We start from the raw sequence: 19976 nt of genomic DNA, 5'->3' as shown, positions 1-19976 counted from the left end.
ACGCAAGGCCTCCCTGTCCCTCACCATCTCCCGAAGTTTGCCAAGTTCTTGTCCACTGCTTCGGTGATGCCAGCCAGCCATCTCATCCTCTGAGATGCACCAGCCCCCTCCCTAAAATCAGCCAGGTCCTTCCCCCACCCTGCCCGGCTTCCTGCGGGGTCCTTCTCCCAGCGCAGAAGAGGTGCCCCAGGCAGAATCCTGCTGTGGGAGAAGGTCCCTGCACGGCGAAAAGAACAGGGCATCCCGGAATTTACACGGTGAAGGGAGCGGGGAAGTCATGGTGCGTGACTCCGGGTCTCCTCTCAACGTGGAGGGCGGTAGGCGCCAGCACCGGCGGCAAACAGTGAGTAAGGAAGGGCCCAGAGTCTGCGCCGGGGAACAATGTGGGAGCACCAAAGATGCGGGCACAAGAAACGGCGGGAGAGGGAAGGGATATCTGGGACAGGCAGGGACCCGACCAGGGATCCAATCTTATTGGACTTTCCGTTCTCCTCGGTCGCCTTCCCCCGGGACCCTACACCCGAGATCCAACTCCAGAGACTCCTGATTGACGATTCCCCGCGCCTAGCATCCAGCGTTGGTAAAGAGGCCCGCCTCGCTCCAGAGCCCTGCGGCCCGGCAGCCACCCGCCCACTTCCCCCGAAGCACAGGGCGCAGGAGTCGCTCTCACCTTCTTCCCCGGAGGCCCGGGGACCCGAGCTGAGTTCCGTCCCGCCTGAGTCCCAGAAGTGCCAGAGGCGCTGGAACTGCTCTGAGGGCGAACTGTGCGCAGTCCCCGCCCCTTCGCGCCCCCTCCCCGAGTCCCCGCCCCTCCGCGTCCCCTCTCCGAGTCCCCGCCCTCTCCCCGAGTCCGCGCCCCCTCCCCGAGTCCACACCCCTCCGTGCGGCCTCCTTGAGTTCCTGTCCCTCTGTGATCCCTCTCCGAGTCCCCCTCCCAGTCCCCGCCCCTCCGTGCCCCATCCCGATCTCCCCAAGTCCCAGCCCCTTCCAAGCCTCAATAGTAGCCAACCGAGTTGAGACTGGACAAGTGAGACTCTGAACAAGAACCCCGACTTTAAAGCCTTTTTTTTTCATCTAGAAAGATTACCTCTTCCCACCATGGCCCCTCGCTGGACTCGGGAGGACCAGAAGAGGTCCTCTGGGACGAGGGAGGGGTCTGGGGAAGCCTGACGGCAGAGAACCCTCAGGCAGAGTCAGTGACAGCATTAGAACAGGGTGCCACAGAAGCTCACCTCTTCCCCGTCGTCCTCTCATTAGTGACCAGGACAATGCCTACAGCTCGCTTCTAATCCTGGAAATTGGTAAAGACAGCTGAAATTCGGGTCCATTCTAGAAAGGGCCCCACTCCCAGAAGCTCTGGTTCTCCTGGTAAACAAAAGCAAATTCGGTTCTGGTTTCTGGAAGTTTCTTTTCCAATCCTCTCCTATAATCAAAGAGAATTCTTCATAGAAAACTTGCAGAAAAACTGCAATTTACAAGAAACAGCATGTCATGTATGTGCACTTCATAAATCTGGTAGGGTGATCAGAATCACAACTCTTGCCCTTGTTGGGATTAGAACAGAGAAAAAGTACTGCAATTGCATTATAGTAGGAGCCAGAGTCCAAGATTGGGGACTTTCTTGCTGACCCAGCCACCCACTGCCCTGCAGATGCCTGCTGCTGCTAAGTCGCTTCAGTCGTGTCCGACTCTGAGCGACCCCAGAGACGGCAGCCCACCTAATCCTTCATTGTGCTAATATCTTGGAATTACCCTTTACCATAGGCTGAACATTTGTGTCTCCCCAAAGTTCATATGTTGAAATCCTAACCTCCAATATAATGGCATTAGGAGGTAAGGCTTTTGGGAACTGTAATCAGGCCCTAAGTGTGGAGCCCTCATGAATGGGATTAATACCTTTATAAGGAGATGCCAGACATTGATTGCCCTTGTCCTCTTTCCACCATGTAAGGATGTGAGAAGGGCCCATTTGCAACCCAGAAGAGAGATGACCCTCACCAGATCTAACCATGCTGGTACTCTGATATCCAACTTCCAGACTCCAGAACTATAAGAAAAATTGCTAGCATCTGTGGTGTTTGTTATAGCAGCCTAAACTAAGACACACTTCCTCTAACTTTAAGTTCCTGGAAAGCAGGGACCCAGTCTAAAACTTTCTTCTTGGACTCTCCGGGTGGTCCAGTGGCTAAAAATCAATCTGCCGATGCAGGGACATGGGTTCGATCCCTTGTCCAGGAAAATCCCACATGCTATGGAGCAACTAAGCTCATGTGCCACAACTACAGAGATTTTGCTTAAAAGCGTGTGCTCTGCAATAAGAGAACCAACACAATGAGAAGCCCTCACACTGCAACTAGAGTAGCCCCCAATCGCTGCAGCTAGAGAAAACCCGCAGGCAGCAATGAAGACCCAGCACAGCCATCAATAAATAAATTAAATTTTCTTCTTTCCTCCACTGCTTTGTTAGTTCATATATCACAGGCACAAAAACCTGGATTTGTTCATTTTTAACTTTCCTGGGTTTAGAACTGCAGCACAATATTTTGCATGCCTGAATTCTCTTCCAACATGTATGATCTAAATATGTTTCTATTATTCTAGGCTAGCCTATCATGTGATCACCCAGTAAGCCAGCCGACATTCACCATACATGCAGAACGATGGAAATCTCTAGCTGAGGTGTGATCCATGCTGCAGTATGAGGTGGTAAAGAATCTGCCTGCCAATGCAGGGGTCACAGGAGTCATGGGTTCCATCCCTGGCTTGGAAACATCCCTTGGAGGAAATGGCAACCCACTCCAGTATTCTTGCCTATAAAATCCCATGGACAGAGGAGCCTGGCGGGCTACAGACCATAGGGTCACAAAAGAGTTGGATACGACAGAGTGACTAAACAGTAAGCAGCAGGAGTTCATGACATGCTTTGGGGGTCCCTTGCGGGAATGGTTGGTGTCATCTAATCACCCACTGGTTATCTCATGAGGGCCCTGAGTCTGGCTCCTTCAGGAACTGGTGTGCAGCCCAGAGCTGCAAATTTTCTGCACCGTTGATGTGCCTGCTACAAAACACAAATAAAAAAGATTCAAGTTATAGTGCCTATCAGCAAAGGAACCATGTGAAGACTGTCCTCAGTTTTCCTCAAAATTGGAAACTGGTCAGCCAGTTAGGAGGTGGTTTTCTACCCGCAGAAGTCTGTGTAATCGCAGCGCTGACAGCCAGAGGAAGCTGATCTGCCAGCTCAAAGCATGGACACGACTGACACCAACCACCCATGTACCCAACACCAACCACGGAAAGTACTTTGGAGTGATGTGCTTTGGACAGTTGGCCTTAGGAAGAGCCTAGTGTAACACAGAGAATAGCCTGGAAGTTAGCAGCCCTGAATTCCCCCGTGAACTCTATGCTTTGGGCCAGTCGCCTAAGCTTCCATGTCCTTGTCTATGAAAACATGGTTTTGCCTCCAATTGCTGAGGCTCCTTCAGACTCTCATCCTTGGGTATTGGGTACCTATTGTTTCCATGTAGGAGGATAAAAGGAACCCCACTTCTCCCAAAGAGTAGCTGCAACTTGAGTCAAAATGAGACGCTGGTAGAGAAAACAATAAAATACTTCAAAAGAAAAGAGGGTTGCCAAACTCCCCCATCAACCCCAAGGCCAAGTTGAGTTTGGATTGCTTTTGCGTCAGCAGCTCTGCCAGTGGCGACATCCTTCTAAATGGCTCTTTTCCAACGGCCTTGATGACTTTCCAGCAGATTGAACCAGAACATCCTGATCTCTTTCTGGGGGTCTACTCAACCTTGGATGCTCTCTCCACCCTTCAGGCAACGGTTACTATCACATAAGCTTCACTCTTCCTGGGCCCTCCCACGACTGGGTGACCAACCTCAGAGCCCACCCAGCCGCAGGCCTCTGGCCAAGAGCTACTTTCTGGGAGGCCCAGAAGGTTCTAAGGCTGCACCGCCTCCCCCCCACCTTTGCTCCCAGCAACACACCCCACCCAACACCCTTCACACACATCGATGTCCCCAGCTGGCAGGGACTAGGGACTCCCTAGCCGCTTTTCCAGGCATTTTCTGTGGCACTTCCCCAATGCCAGTCACAAGACAGCAAGGATTCAAGAGAAGGGAGAAACAGACCACCCAGAGGGACCTTAAGAGAGGCAGAATTTCCAGAGTCACCTTGTCTGCTCCTCTTTACAGATAAGAAGTGAGAGGCCGGTTTCCAAAGCTGCTAGTTAGTGGCTAAGGTGGAAATGACAACCCACCCCAGTATTCTTGCCTGGGGGGGAATCCCCTGGACAGAGGTGCCTGGTGGGCTACAGTCCGTGGGGTCACAAAAGAGTCAGACATGACTGAGCGACTGAGCGCTCATAAACAAGGTGAAAACTGCAAACAGATTTCCTGATACCCAGTCAGGACCAGTCCCCACCTGATTCGTTACATTTTCTCAATGTGATTGATCTCAGTGGAATCACGGAAAAATGATATTCTACAACTCATAGATTACTTGACAAGATTCTAAAAACCCAAGGAAGTATTCAAGGGAAATGAGAACCTGGCTGTAGCCTCTTTAAATGAAGCCTCCCTGAGCCCTAAAGTCCATGCTGTGTGTCTAGACCCCACAGGGCGGTGTCTGAACCTGATTCAGCTCCATAGATGTGATTTCTCTCCACACAGAGGAAAACTCACCAATTCCCTTAGTAAAATGAGTCAGCTCCAAGAGGAGAATCCTGAGGCCAGACCCAGGCCCCCCATGGGGATCCCATGCTGAAAATGCAGTCCCCACCAGAGGGTGGCTTCCTGTCTTCAGTCTGATCCAGCCTAGACTCAAACCTCTTCTTTTAATTTCCTGTTCCATAGTGAAGAACCAGGCTGAAACACTGAAACCAGGACTCCTTAGCAGCTCAGGTCAGCAGGAGAAAGTAACAGGAGAACAGATAAGAGGCTCATAGTATGGGCACTCAACTTTTTTGGGAGGTGGAGTGGGTTCCTTACTATAGCTCCATGCTGGAGAACCTGGCCCAACTTCACTCTGTGTTCAGTCTATCAGCTGTGTCCTACTCTGTGGCCCCGTGGACTGTAGCCTGCCAGGCTCCTGTCTGTGAGACTTTTCAGACAAGAATACTGGGGTGGGTCGCCATTCTCCTCCTCCTGGGGATCTTCTCCACCCAGGGATCTTCACTCTCTTCTGTTCCAGCCATCTCTGCTCCAGGCTCCTCGTGACTCCTTTTCCTGTTTGGTTCACCTGCTGACATACCTAGTGCTGCGGCAGAACTTCCAGTCTGTTCTAGCTCTGCTCTCAGGTTCAAAGCCTGTCTCCCCCAAGGATGGCAAACCCCACAGCTGCAACATGTGCTGAATAAATACTGGTGCCAGGCTAAAATATGGTCATACAGGCAGAGGAAAGAGAGCTTGGAAAAGAAGACAGTAAGGAAAATGATGGCAGACTCTTAAATAAAGGAGGTCATTGAATAACAGTGTTGACCTGAGAGAGCGATAGGGTAGGCTGCCCACTTTCACAGCAACTCAGGACACCTGCTTGGGAGCCAGTCAGCCTTCTCCTGTGGCGCCAGTGTGTATGCTGGAGGGGAGGATGGGGGAGCAGGAACAAGGCACTTGGACAACCTAAAGAACAGACATCTTGAACTTATGGTTGCTGGGGGGCGGGGGGATGAGGGGTGGAAGGGATAGCTAGGGAGTTTGGGATGGACAGGTACATACTGCTAGATTTAAAATGGATAACCAACAAGGACCTACCTTCTGTATAGCACATGGAACACTGCTAAGTGTTATGCGGCAGCCTGGATCAGAGGGGAGTTTGGGGGAGAATGGATACTTCTACATCTAAGGCTGAGTCCCTTTGCTGCTCAGCTGAAACTATCACATCGTTAATCGGGTATGGTGGTGGTGGTTGAGTTGCCAAGCTGTGTCTGACTCTTGTGCCCCCAAGGACTGTGGCCTGCCAGGCTCCTTTGTCCATGGGATTCTCCAGTCAAGAATACTGGAGTGGGTAGCCATTCCCTTCTCCAGGAGAACTTCCCCACCCAGGGATCAAACCTGGGTCTCCTACATTTTAGGCAGATTTTTTACCAACTGAGCCACCAAGGAAGCCCATATACCCCAATACAAAGTAAATAGTTCAAAAGGAGAAAAAAATAAAAGACAGAGGAAGACGAAGCGCTTGGGCTTTTTCTTTTAATTATTTACCAGATAAAAAAAGAAAAAATAGTGATTGTTTCTTTTTACCCCCAGCATATCAGTTTCCCAAGGCCGAGTGGGAGAGAAATTTGTGGAACAGTGATCATGCTCCTGGCCTGGAGCAGATGCCTCCCCTCGCTCTCCGCCACCCCCAGCGGGAGGGGCAGGGCCAGGGGACAGGCAGGCCTCTGGGACTGCAGCAGGGCAGCGGTGTGGCTGGTGTTCGGTCTTCTCCCTGCTGCCAGCACATTCAGACCCTCTCCTGCCTGTCCCCCCACCATCCTCGCCTACTCGTCAAAGAAAGTAGGAAGATGGGCCTCCAGGAGGCGGGGCTGGGTGCAGAGCAGGACCGGGGAAGCACACAGCTGACGTGGCCAAGGCCACTGTCTTCTGCTTCTATTGCACATCCTGGCTCAGATGCCCTGCCCTGAGCGTTGGGCCACAACATAAGATGCTTTTGGAATTCAAACAAAAGAACCTGTGTTTTTCTGCCAGGCTCACGAAGGGAAGGTGTGCTGTTGTGTGGATTCTTCTGATTTGTGTTAAAGTTATATTTAAGTTATTCACCATGGGGGCAAGGCAAAGATACCTTTTTAGAAAGCAGATGGGGTGCGGATTCCTGGGGCCCTGTAGTCACCAGGGCTTCTGTCAAGTTCAAAAGACCCAGAGTAACCCTTTCTCCAGTCAACAGATGTTCTTTTGCATAACATGGAAGAGGCAGCTATGTCCATCAACCCCACGAGACCCCTCTCCAACTATCATGACTCTGAGCCACTTGGGGGTGACCTCTCTTTCTGAACACCTGGAGAATCTGACAATGGACCCCAGGGAGCCCCAGTGCAGGCAGGGCTCTTCCCCACTCCCCTCTCTCCCGGGCTTCTCCACAGGAGTAATGGGAAGGAACTGGTGTTTCCCCCCTTGTTTTACGCTGTGCATTTCTCCCTAAAGTGGCAGCTGTTTGAGTCTCCTCCTTCTCATTACCAGAGGGAACAGAGAGGGGCTGGGAGCTGTGTACCGGACCAACAGACAGAATAAACTCCTCTAAACACGTGGGGCGCAGGGAGGGGCATGAGGACAGACTCTGATTTGGCAAAGCTGCACAAACTCTTTCGCCTTCGCTGGCCAGAATGAGGCTGGTGGGGGAAGACAAACCTAACTGAGCCCATGGCAGGACTGCAGGCTATGAGAGACGACAGGGCACACACAGAACCGTATAAACTGTGGCACTAGAAAGATGAGAAGGCAGGGCCATGACTTCGGCTGGCAGCACGCCTTGGGCGCACGCTTCCAGAAACTCTCAGTGCCCGTGGTAAGTGGCGGCATCCAGACGCAGCAGTGCTTGTCCTTCCTCCTCTTCCCAACACATTCCGAGTTTCTCGTTTAAATAACTATGTACACACACACACACACATACACGCAAGCCTGGTCTCTCTCTGATGTGAGGGTCCTTCACTTGAGGGTCCTACAATGGCTTTAGAGAGTCGGTTCCAATTGTCTTTTTGGAGATTTCCTGCTTGGGACCAAACCTGCAGGGAGAAGAAATGGCTGAACTCTATGGCAGATCTCTCAGATGAAAGCACCCCAGTGTTTAAGGGACTGAGTCTTAATATAAATAAGGAGCCCAGGACTCCCTTCCCCCATTTGGTACCCTGGCAGATGGAGCAAGCGTGTTGGGACCCATTAACCATGAGCCAGAGGGTCACAAGCCCACCAGCCACCCTTGGAACACAGCTCCCTACCTCCCTCTGATAAGGACAGTTTCTCAAGTTCAGCTTCAAGTTCGGCATCTGAGATCCTAGTGTTAGGCACACTGTTGATATAAAACGTCTCCTGGTGGTTGTCGGGCAGATCCGAAGGTTCTTTGGTGGTGTCCTGAAGCAGGATGTCCAACTCCTTCTCCAGTTCCTCACTGTCAAAGTCTGGCGAGAAGAGGCGACATAAGGACACGAGGAAGTCCAGGGAGGAAATGCATTAATGATCAAGGACTGTGGACAGCAAACCCAGCTCAGCCTTACAAAAGATGCCCAGGCCTTCTTGAAGGATTATTAAAAAAAACTGTGTGATGGGCTTCTCTGGTGGTCAAGTGGTTAAAAGTCTGCTTGCCAATACAGCAAACATAGGTTCAATCCCTCGTCCAGGAAGATCCCACAGGCCGTGGGGCAACTAAACCCATGCACCACAACTACTGAGCCTGCACTGTAGAGAGCCCGTGCTCCATGACAAGAGAAGCCACCACAGTGAAAAGCCTGAACCCTGCAACTAGAGAGCAGCCCTCGCTTACTGCAACTAGAGAAAGCCCATGTGCAGCAACAAAGACTTAGCATAGCCAATCAATCAATAAATCAATCGTGTGAGTTGGGAGGCAAAGGGCACCTTCAAGCGGATACTCTTTGTCCACACATAGAGCTAAGTCACTGAGGAGGTTTATTTTGTTTACACCAAGGAACTGACCCTGCTTCTCCTTGCCCTAGGAAGATGCCCAGGGAGTAAGGGGCCCTGGAGTGCTGAGGGGCTGGTCAACAGCCTGTCAAGGAAGAAAGGCCAATTCCTTCCCATTACTCCTGCAGAGAAGCCCCGGAGATGGGGGAGAGCCCTGCCTGCATTAGGAGAACAGATCCTGGCCAGACCTATCCCTGCACAGAGGCGAAGTCTGCTTAGAAAGGAAAGACGACAGAATCATCTTGTCAACTCACCTAGGCCATTGGTTACCCCGCCAGCCAGTGTCTGAGAAACTTCATCCTGGGTGTCACAAAGCTGCAAGAGAAAAGCGCCAGGCCGTGAACTCTGAATGCATCTCTGGGGATCTCAGTCTTTGGGTTTCAATGTTCAGGATTACAAAGTAGTGCTGTCCCATCTGAGAACTGGGGGAAGCTTCCTCAAGTTCACCAAGTCAACAGTTGGGGAAGGAAGCAAATATCAATACAACAAAGTCACTTCTGTCCTCAGAACTGTCTGGTGTAGGTACGTGCCCTGCCCAACCTCCATACCTCCTGGATCTGATCCACAAGGCTCTCTGCCTTCTCCACTGTGACATCCTTCATGGAGAGTTTCAGCGCTCCCACCCCGGCCTGATAGGCATTGAAAACCTAAAGAGAAAGCAGTGGTCAGTGCAGATGAAGAGCACTGGGCAAAATATAGACCACATTGTTCTGTCTCCAGAAGACAGCTTTGGTTTTTTCCCCCTTACCCAAGCACGATTCACCCCATGTCAACTAAGCCCAAAACTTCCCAACAGGAGGGGCAAAGGCAGTCCCAACCATATCCTGAAAGAACCCCAGCCTTCTCCAGACAGCAAAGCCTCAGTGGAAGGGAGGAGGGGCGGACACCGCACAGAACTGGCCAAGCACTGGGGCAGAGGGGCAGTAGCTACCATCTGATCTGTCTGCGAGGCATAGATCCGGTCCAGGATGCCTTGAACTGTGTCCAGCTTGGCATGCAGGGCCTCGATGCGCTTCTCTGTCCGCTGCTTGGCCTTGAGAGACCTCAGGGCCTAGTGGGGCGTGGAGACATGGTTAATGCCAAACCAGGTAGGCCAAAGGGCCCAAGGAAGACAGCCCTTCCCAGAAGGTAAGACCCACCCCGGGTTTGTAAAGCAAGCCATCATGATGCCTGGGCCACCCACAGACATTCTGCTCTAGCCTTGAGAAGGCTGCTCTCTGAACTGGGCTCCTCTCACTGCCATCCTAGGGCACCAGGACACAGCTGGGGGTGGGGAGTGGGGAGACAAAACTCACCAGCTGCTTCTTCCCTGCTCGGCATGCCCGGCGGGCTTCTTCTTTATACCTACAAAGGGACAGCTTAAGATGACGAGGCCATAGGAGGGGGATGGCAGGGTCCTCAAGTGTCCCCAGAAGTAGCACCTTTGGTGAAGGTACTTTTCAAATCTGAAGAGCAAATTCATTTCACCCAGTGGCCAGAAAAACGATGCCCAACCACCCATGGCCAAAGCCCTGCAGCAGGTTGAGATATGAGCTGGGAGGGGGGTCTGCATGTGGGGAAGGCAAACAACCAAGGAAAAGTTATTTCAATTCATAGAGAGGGAAAACAGATCGACAAGGTGCCTTAAAGACAGACTGCCATCCTGGGAGCTAGCAGGTAGGGTGTGCTAAGTTGCGTCAGTGGCGTCCGACCCTTTGTGACTGCACAGACTATGGCCTGCCAGGCTCTTCTGTCCATGGGATTTTCCCAGGCAAGAATATTAGAGGGGGTTGCCATGCTCCCCTTCGGGGGATCTTCCCAACCCAGGGACCAAACCCTAGTCTCTTATGTCTCCTGCATTGGCAGGCAGACTCTTTACCACTAGCACCACCTGGAAAGCCAGCAGGCAGGGAATGACTTCCTAACACCTCCAATGACCTTGGCGTTCCCACAAGGTGGGGATTCTCCTGCTGTAAGAGGGTGTGAACAAGCACATTCTGATTCCACATCTATATATCCTACCTTTCGGGGAAGTGCTTACATGTCTTCAGCAGGGATGTCCTGCATGGTCATCCGAGGGGAAGGGCAGGGGTCCCTTACCAAGACCCCCAGAAGACTGTATATACCTGGCGCATTCACTACTATTGGGCTGGCTAAAGAGTTCATTCAGGTTTTTCTGTAAGATCTTACCAAAAAACCTGAATGAACTCTTCAGCCAACTCAACACATCCCCAAGATAAGGGCTGGCTCAGTAAACACTGGTTAAATGGATGATGGCTTGGAAGAACATAAACACAGTGCTAACAGCTGCACTTGTAGGGGGAAGAATTCATTTTGGTTTCCTTTATGATAATTGGTGCTTTCTGTGACTGCTGCACTGAGCAGTTAGTACTTTCCTAATCAGCAAAATATAACCTTAATTCTTCTTTTTAAAGAGCCCACGGTTGCCAGTGCTTTGCCGGCTCTGAGGGCCGGCCAGGGTGAGGTCTGGGGCACTCAGCTCAGGGGGAGTTACCTCTCGGCTTCCTGGGACAAGGACTCCACCTTGCGGGACAGCAGCTGTTCACTCTGCATCAGCTGGTAGACCCCGACATCCACGTCGTTGACAGGAGAGACCTTAGCGTGGGGGCCTCGGGCAAACTTCACGATCTGAAGGGACAGGACAACTTACTGCTGCTCTGACCCCGAATGCTGAGAAACCCCTGGGCAGGGGTTCTGGCGGCTATGTCAGCACACAGTGGACAAGGTCTCTGGGAGTGGGGTGAGAAGGAAGTGTTCCCGTACCTTCTCCCCATTCTGCTCCAGGACGGTGACCCGCTTCTCTTTCTGCAGCTGCAGCAACACCAGGTAGAAGGTCCTCTCGTCCGGACAGGAGCCCGCACACAGAGTGCTGAGCTCTGACAGGGCCACCACAGGGTGCGAGGAGAGTGGGGAGTTCTGATACAGACGGTACACCTCCTCAGCTTTCTCCTGCAGGGGAAGTGCAAAGTGCTTGTGGGGAGGGATTGCTGCCCCCAGAAACCTGAGAGCCCTAAGCCCGTGCTTCAGATCCACGGTCACGCGACACACGAGGTAAGAGCAGGGGAGCGTCCACCCTGTCCTCAGCTTTGGAAAAGGAAAAAGGAGTCATGTTTTTTTTAAACCTTGGAGGAATGTCTGGTGAGCATGGGTGAAATAAGGTACATGGTATGTTGGGAGCCAGCTCTGGGCTTGCCCTTCCATTTGGGACTCCGTGTTCCTGCATCTCCCTTGCCTATGGGCCCCTAAGGGGAGAAGGAAGCAGTGTGGTGTGGTGGCATGGCCACAGATGAAGAGCCAAGGCTGGTGGTCAGGCCAGCCTGTGTGATCCTGGACCAGTCGGTCTCACTGGTCCTTGGCAAGCCGGAGAAGGTGGATGGAGATGATGTCTATAAACTCCCAGCCAGTCCTGATCTCTCCACTTTTATGCCAAATGGCAATCCTGCAAACTGGAATAGTACCAAGTCTAGAAAGTGCCCCAAGAGGGAAGTATGGGATGGGATTTTTGTGAGAATTTAGGAATCTTTAGACTTAGATGAGAAGTCTAAGAAACACAGGTTCCAAGAAACAATGCCATGGTCTTCCTCCTCTGTGCAAATTACACTTTCAGTCTTCTGCAAATAAGAAATATGTACTGAAGTATGCATAGGATGCTATGAAAATACAGAGAAGGACTACCCAGGAGTCCAGCAATTGCTCAGAAAATAATAGTTGTTGAGCAGAATCCCGTAGGTAAGTCATTAGGTGGGATGTTGGTGGGAAGGTCATCTCAGGAAGAGGAATAGTCATGAGCAGCAGCATGAAATCTGAGTCTTCTTTACCACATATACAAAAATACCTACTACATTATTAAAATTTAAATTGAGAAAATGAAAGCATAAAATATTTGAAGACAATGCTTTAAAAAAAAATCTTATTAACCTTTGAAGTAGAGGGTTATGTCTTTCTAAGCAAGCGCAGAAAAGTTACGCCTTTCTAAGTAAGAGCAGAAATTCAGTAGCCAAAAAGGAAAATTTGAAAAATCTATAGAAATATAAAAACTTTTATATAGTAAAAGACATCATAAGTAAAAATTAAAACAAGAAACTGAGAGACAGTATTAAATTCTTAATACTAAATATATCATTTATATACATATATATATGAAAGTGTAGTTTCTCTGTCATGTCCAGTTCTTTGAGACTCTATGGACTGTAGCCAGCCAGGCTCCTCTGTCCATGGGATTCTCTAGGCAAGAATACTGGAGTGAGTTGCCATGCACTCCTGCAGGGGATCTTCCCAACCCAGGAATCAAACCTGGGTCTCTCATGCAGATTACAGTCTGTGGGGTTGCAAAGAGTCAGACATGACTGAGTGACTAAGTCCGCACACGCGCGCGCGCACACACACCCTTAATAAATAGAAAACTCCCACCAATAATATAAAAGACAAAGAATCCAAAATAAAAACAGGCAAAGGCTATAAAGAGGCAATTCACAGAAGAGAATATGTAAATGGCCAGTGAATAGGTGAAAAAATGCTCAAATTCCAAAAAGGAAGTATTTTTATTCATCAAACTGACAATATTTAAAAGACTTGTGTTATCCAGTGCCGGCAAGGATGTGAGGAGACTGGGTACTTTAATGTAATCTTCATGAAAGCATAAATTAGTACAAACTTCTGAAAAGTAATTTAGTAATTTCTGTTAAAACTTAAAATGTGCATACACATTTCTAGAAAAAAGTGAAGAGTATACATGTAGGCACAAAGCTGTCAAAGAAGTATTTCTTGTAACAGAGAGAAATTGTAATGACTTAAATATCCATTTGTGTGGTAACTACTGGATAAATTGTGGCAAGTCCATTGATTATTATGCAGCCATCCAAAAGAATGAAGTAGATCTATATCATGTAGGGACCTAGAAGGGTGCTCATGATAGATAAAGGTGGGGAAAAAAAAAAAAAAAGCTGGTTGTAGACCAATAGGTAAAATAAGGTAACATTTATATATGTATGTATATGGGCTTCCCTGGTGGCTCAGTGGTGAAGAATCCACCTGCCAATGCAGAAGACACAGGTTCCATTCCTGGGTTGGTTAAGATCCCCTGGAAATGGCTACCCACTTCAGTATTTTTGCCTAGAGAATCCCATGGACAGAGGCCCACCAGGTGGTGGGCTACAGTCCATGGGGTCGCCAAGATCTGAACATGACGGAGCAAGTGAACAACAAATTGTGCATGTGTATATTCACTTACTGTGTTAACAAATATTTACTGACTCTCTACTATGTACCAGGCACTGTTCCCAGGCCCCATGAAATTTGTCCCTTCTGGTGGGGGAGAAAGATAAAATACAAGTAAATAAGAATTTCAGGAAGTACTAAATGCCAAAAAGAAGATAAAATGGAAAGTAACATAATAAGGTCAATAAGAAGGGAGTGTGCTTCTGCAAACAGAACTGGGAAGGGAATGTACCCAAAGAGGTGGAGATGGGATGAACAGAAAGGAAACTTTCTTTGTACAATTTTTGCAAATCACAAACTCTATGGGCAATTTTTACTATTTTGTATTTCTTTCAAATAAGATTAAAACTTGCTGGCTGCTTTCTGCATTTAGACTTGGGAAAGCCAGTTTACCTCAGAAACAGGCTTTCTTTGGTTTTATAAAAATATCCAGATAAGACCCTTTATTTTCACACATGAAAACAAGTCTCCTTCCCAGGAGAAAACCATGTATCTGAAGTCATCATATATTTGGTAGCAGATGTCATCGAATGAGATTAAGCATCAAAGTGTTCTGTGTAGTGATGTAAGCTGAAAGTGAAGTTGCTCAGTTGTGTCGGACTCTTTGCGACCCTATAGACTGTAGCCTATCAGGCTCCTCCGTCCATGGGATTTTCCAGGGAAGAGTGCTGGAGTGGATTTCCATTTCCTTCTCCAGGGGATCTTCCGGACACAGGAATCAAACCCGGGTGTCCCGCACTGCAGACAGACGCTTTACTGTCTGAGCCACACAGAGTTAACATTAACAGTCCATGCCCCTGAAGAGCCAGATTTATTTCTCTATCTAAAGAGGATTAGACTTCTCTGCTGTCAAAAATTGTTGGTTCTTAGAAGATTTCTGTGATTCCACTCCCATCTACCCCCACCTCTGCCTTTGCTCTCAAAACACTGAGTCCAAAACCACAACTGTGAGGATAAATGGATGGACCCCCCATTGCTCCAGGCTAGAGAACACCTGGGGGAAAAGACCACAAGGAGGGAAAGGGCTGGCCCAGAACCACTTAAACCACTAAGCTGTGTGTCCCTGGCCGAGCCCTGGAGGCTGAGAGGGAGGGTAGTGCAGAGGGGGAGAGGTGTTTTCCTGAAGAAGATGCATGCTGCTTAGTCAAAAATCCCAGGGGACAGGGAGAGCAGGTAGATTTTGGAGACTTGATCCCCAGGCTGAGGTGGCAGGGAGGAGGGCTGTCTGTCGGGGTGAGGAAAAACTGGAGCTTCTCATGGGGTGGGGGCTGGGGGTTGCAACCTGGCCCCAGCTGTGTGGAAGCCTCCAGGGCTCTGAGGCTGGACTTCAAGCGATTACGGCATTCAAATGTTAGTCACTCAGTTGTGTCTGACTCTTTGCAACCCCATGGACTGCAATCCACCAGGCTCCTCTGTCCTTAGGATTCTCTAGGCAAGAATACTGGAGTGGGTACCCATTCTCTTCTCCAGGGGGTCTTCTCAACCCAGGGATCAAACCCAGGTCTCCTGCATTGCAGGTGGATACTTTACCACTGAGCCATCAGGGAAGGTTGGGTTTGGTGAGTTTCAAAAATAACCACTGTCTGCAAGTCTACTTTATAGACACTTGTTCAGTCAACTTTATAAACACACACACACACAGACACACAAGGTTACTATAACCTTGCCCACCACAGTCAGGTGGAGCGGTGGGGGTGATGCAGGTCTGCCCGGGGTTATAGAGTAGGTGGAGGGCTTCCCTGGGGGTCCAGTGGTTAAGAATCTGCCTTGCAATGAGGGGACACAGGTTCCATCCCTGGTCAAGGAAGATCTCACATGCCATAGAACAACTAAGCCCATACGCCACAACTACTGAGCCCATTTGGCTACAGCCCGTGCTCCGCAGCAGGAGAAGCCACCACAATGTAAAGCCCGTGCACCAGAACTAGAGAATAGCCCCTGCTGGCTGCAATGAGATAAAGCCCTCTCGCAGCCATGAAGATCCAGCACAGCCAAAAATAAAATCAAATAATCTTAAAAAAAAAAAAGTGTGTGTGGAAGTAAAGATGTGGGGACAGCAAAGCTTGCCTGAGAAGGAGAGACACAGCAGTGACCAGTCGGGGCCCCAGGTCCCACAAGGAGTCATCCTGAGATGGGAAAACTGGGGTGGGTTTACAGGCTGAAGGACAGCATGAAAGAGGGGGAAGGAATATACAGATCGGGAGGGTCACTGATGCCACTAAGGGCTGAGCACATAGGGGACAGAGGAAGGACACTTCATCCTCTGAGCCTGGGGAGGAAGCAGGGCTGAGAGGAGGTCAAATTGGAAGCGGTAAGACAGAAAGTTGAAGTGCGACTAAGGGGATTCTATGTTCTCAGTGCAGTATCTACAGAGAGCATGAAGCGGGTGTGTGGGGCAGGGGACAGGAACACCAGGCAGCAGAGTGGCTCCGAGGGCCCTCCTAAAGCTGGGACTTTGAAAGGGGCCCCACTCCTGCTGACAGAGCCATTTTTTTCCAGCAGAAATGAAGGACCATGGGGCTGATCTAAGGTGGTTGATTTGCTGGTGTCTCTGGTGTGGCCTGAGAGCTGCAGAGAAGCCAAGGGTGTAGATGAGAGAAGTTGTCTGGCATCAGTTGCATGCTCTGGGCTTTGGACAGAAGGCAGGCCAGGAGGAAGCTGAATGACCAGAAGAGCATGAAAGGAAAAGAGCCTGGTGGCTTCTTTGATGGTGGTAAGTAAGTGAGAAAGGACATCTGAGCCTAGTTTGCTGATTTGTTGTTGCTGTTTAGTCACTCAGTTGTGCCCAGCTCTTTTTCAACCCATGGACTGTAGGGACCCATGGACTTTTTTTCAACCCAGGCTCCTCTGTCCATGGGATTTCCCAGGCAAGAATACTGGAGTGGTTTGCCATCTCCTTCTCCAGGGGATCTTCCCCATCCAGGGATCGAACCCGCATCTTCTGCACTGGCAGGCAGGTTCTTTACCACTGAGCCACCAGGGAAGCCCAGTTTACTGATTTAGGGGAGGGCAAAGCTGAAAGAGGAAATGGCAACCAAGTTTTCTAAACTTTAGTTTATCATTAATCCCTACAAATATAGAAATTACTCAACTGTGTGTAACTGACAATTTCTAGATAGAGGTTCACCCTTGAAAGATACAAGTCCAACCAACAACTCATTGCTACAAAGTATAGCAAAAGGAAGGTCAGATAAACTCAGTTATCAGCTCTGTCAACCCATAAAAAAGATTGGTTCATTTTCTAATGATTCACCCAAGCCACCCAAGAAACGTGGAGGGTCCTGTCATCACCCCAGATGACACCCAGACCTCTCACTCCTGAGCACCCACCTTAAGAAGCTCCACAGCCACGAGCACCTCCTCGGCAGGAACCTTATGATCCCCTAGCATGTTGGAAAGAGTCCACTTGAGGGGCTTCAGCAGGAAGACTCCGACCCCCCAGGAGATCCAGCTGCTGTCTACACTGGCCATGAAGTCGGACTCCCGCTGCAGCTCCCCTCGACTGCCGGTGAAGAAAGAAAAGGGCAGGTGGTAGGCTTTACTGCAATGGACTCACCTCCCTCCTTAGCCCAAAAAGGAATGTGATCATCATCTTCATAAGCACCATTTACTAGGCACCTTCATGTCAGCTACTGTGAGTAATACTGTTTACGCTCCAGCTCCAAGCCTCACAATTTTTGGCAAGAGAAAACTGAGGGACTGAAGATGACAGAGGCCAAAGCTAAACTATAATTTGGCTCCAAAATGCAAGCTCTCTGATAAAGCTCCAGAGACACAGGAGGCCACAGGGCCTGTGTTGAGACTTCCCTTAACGAAGGGAGCTCAAAACAATAACGGATTAGTGTCAAGGGCAAGACATGAGGATGAAGACAAAGCAGTTCAGAGAAAGGGTTTTCTGCTAGTCCTAAGCTTGGGTGTAGATAAGGCACAAGCATTTCAAAGTCCTAGTAATAAGGAGCTAATTTTACTGAATGCTTCCCATGGGCCAGTCACTGTGCTAAGGGGTGCTAAGGAGTATCTCTTCAAATACACAAAATAAATCTAAGTACAATCATGTTTTATAACTGATCAAACTGAGGCTTATGGAGAGGTACATATTTTTTCCTCAGTCACATAATTTAGCATATGGCAGAGCCAGGATTTGCACCCAGGCTATCTGGGCCTCAATCAAAGCTGTTAACTACTCTGCTATGCTGCTTCTATGGAAAAATGTCTCCCTCAGAAATTCTTCAGGTCCCAGACCCTGTCAAACTTCAGGAAGCCTCAGTGGGGTGCCAGCAGTCAGGAGAGGAGAAATAGAGGTACTACAGGTCTCTGGGTAGGAAGTGAGAGAGGATGGTCCCATTGTAATAAGGAAGCTCAGATTCTTCCTGCCCCTCATTGACTTTTTCAGCTACTGTCTACCCTGTGCCCCAGGTGGCGCATGAATGGAAACTGTCCTAGAACGGAGAAGTTCCAGAAATGCCTTGCCCCATCAATGTCAGTCAAGGGAAGGGGGTTGGGAGGAAGGAAGATCTCTTAATTGGGAATAGGGTTGAGCTAAAAGCAACATATCAAAGTTGGCTTTCTTCAGTCTCCCACCCCGACGAAGTAACTGTGCTAGAGAGGCCCCTCAGGATATGACATATACAACATGAGTGCAAATGCTTGAGACTCAGAAGACCCCAGGGGCAGCCCTGACATAACCTCTAACCATTTGTGTAACCCCCAGTAAGTTGCTGCATCTCTCTCAGACTCAGCTGCTTCTGTCTGAGAGGATAATTCCGTCACCGCAGGACTGCTGAAGGAGCCAGATGAAATGATGTAGGTAAAATACCTCACACAGCAAAGTGCTTTCATCTGTTAGATGTTCATGCTACCAGCCTGAGGAACCTAAAAAACCCTGCACCTGTCGCACAGGTAGCACCTACAGGACCTTCTCGGATCACCAAGATACTCAGTCATGTCCTCCGCTCTAAATAGCCTGTGCCAAGGACAAGCCAAGACAGGCCAGACACAATACCTGTGCCGGGGGGCTGTTGGCAAGGTCCCTACACACCTCTCCCCTACCACTACTTTCTTCTTAGCTCCGCCCTTTCTTAGTTCAATAAATCCTGTCTCGCAGACCTTCTGTTGTGGGGTTATTCACATTTGGAAGCCCCTACATAACGGGATTCCAGTACAGATCACTGTCACCTCCGCCAGGCTGGCTTCTCCTCTTACCGTCTGGATTGCATCTAATCAGGCTATCCTGGCCTCTCAATTTCCTCCATACCCCACCTCCCATTCCCTCCAAACACCCCTAACCTGGCCTCCTTAGCCCACTGAGCAAACACAGACGGCTCCTGAAAGCCAGACCCGGGACTGGGCGCGGTGCGCCCGGGAGAACTGCCTGGGTCGCTGCCCATGGGGAGCCGCCCCGCCCCCCGGCCGGGCCCGCCCTCACCGCAGCAGGTCCTGCAGCACGGTGGCCAGCCCCAACGGGACGCTGCCCTTGCGTTGAAAGGCCTCCTGCAAGTCCCGCAGACGCAGGCGCACCACCCCCTGGCGGCGGCTGTGGCTCAGCACCAACGGCGCCCAGAAGCCCATCTTGCTGTCCCAGTCGGTGCTGTTCACCTCGCGACTCCTTTTGAAGGCGGAGAACAGGAAGGACATGCGCTCCTCATCCTCCTCCCACTCCGGGGGCAGTAGGCCCGCCGGGTCTCCCCCGGCCGGGGCCTCGGCCTCCCGTTCCGGGGACCACATCGGAACCCCAGCCCCGCCAAGGAACCGAACACAAGCCTGGCCCTAGTCCCCTTCCGCCCTGGTTCCCTCCCGGCTTCCGTTCCTGGGCCACCTCCTCCTCTGTCATTACGTCACCGCCGCGTGAAATAAGTCTCGTACGTCCTCACGGCGCATGCTTCTCTTTACCCAGCCTGCGCCAGGAGGCGAAAAAAATGACCCTATTTTCTAAGAAGCTCAGAGCGCTTGCGCCGACCCCTCCTCCCGCAGCCTTTGTGCGGAAAGGAGGACGTCGCGCGTGCGCGGCGGGTAGGTGAGCGTCGCGCCCCCTCGGGAATCATAGAGTTTGACCGAGCGTTGTAGAGAGGCGAATGATTATGCCTTAAACTTGTGGTGGTTTCAGGTACTAGGACTCGAGCGTGT

The 19976-nt window shown here is 50.3% G+C and overlaps 1 protein-coding gene across 1 annotated transcript; it reads right to left on the bottom strand.

Moving 5' to 3' along the window:
• Positions 1-6179: 6179 nt before the first annotated feature.
• Positions 6180-19711, bottom strand: CHMP7 (charged multivesicular body protein 7). The gene is made up of 10 exons (XM_055578741.1): positions 19279-19711; positions 17184-17355; positions 11400-11585; positions 11131-11264; positions 9932-9980; positions 9568-9687; positions 9185-9283; positions 8891-8951; positions 7937-8116; positions 6180-7723 (listed from the first exon to the last, which is right to left on the bottom strand). The coding sequence occupies exons 1-10, from the start codon at positions 19575-19577 to the stop codon at positions 7671-7673; spliced, it is 1353 nt and encodes a 450-aa protein (XP_055434716.1). The 5' UTR covers positions 19578-19711; the 3' UTR covers positions 6180-7670.
• Between the last annotated feature and the right edge of the window lie 265 nt (positions 19712-19976).

Source organism: Bubalus kerabau, chromosome 4, assembly GCF_029407905.1.
Source record: "Bubalus kerabau isolate K-KA32 ecotype Philippines breed swamp buffalo chromosome 4, PCC_UOA_SB_1v2, whole genome shotgun sequence".
NCBI lineage: Eukaryota > Metazoa > Chordata > Mammalia > Artiodactyla > Bovidae > Bubalus > Bubalus kerabau.
This window is presented reverse-complemented; position numbering and strand designations above follow the sequence as displayed.

Excerpts from the sequence above, each read along its gene's own strand:
- CHMP7 (XM_055578741.1), bottom strand. The coding sequence starts at position 19,577 with ATGTGGTCCCCGGAACGGGAGGCCGAGGCCCCGGCCGGGGGAGACCCG. Across the intron at positions 11,265-11,399 it reads TGGAGCAGAATGGGGAGAAG|ATCGTGAAGTTTGCCCGAGG; the intron begins GTACGGGAACAC and ends CTGTCCCTTCAG. Across the intron at positions 8,117-8,890 it reads CGGGGTAACCAATGGCCTAG|ACTTTGACAGTGAGGAACTG; the intron begins GTGAGTTGACAA and ends TCTTCTCGCCAG.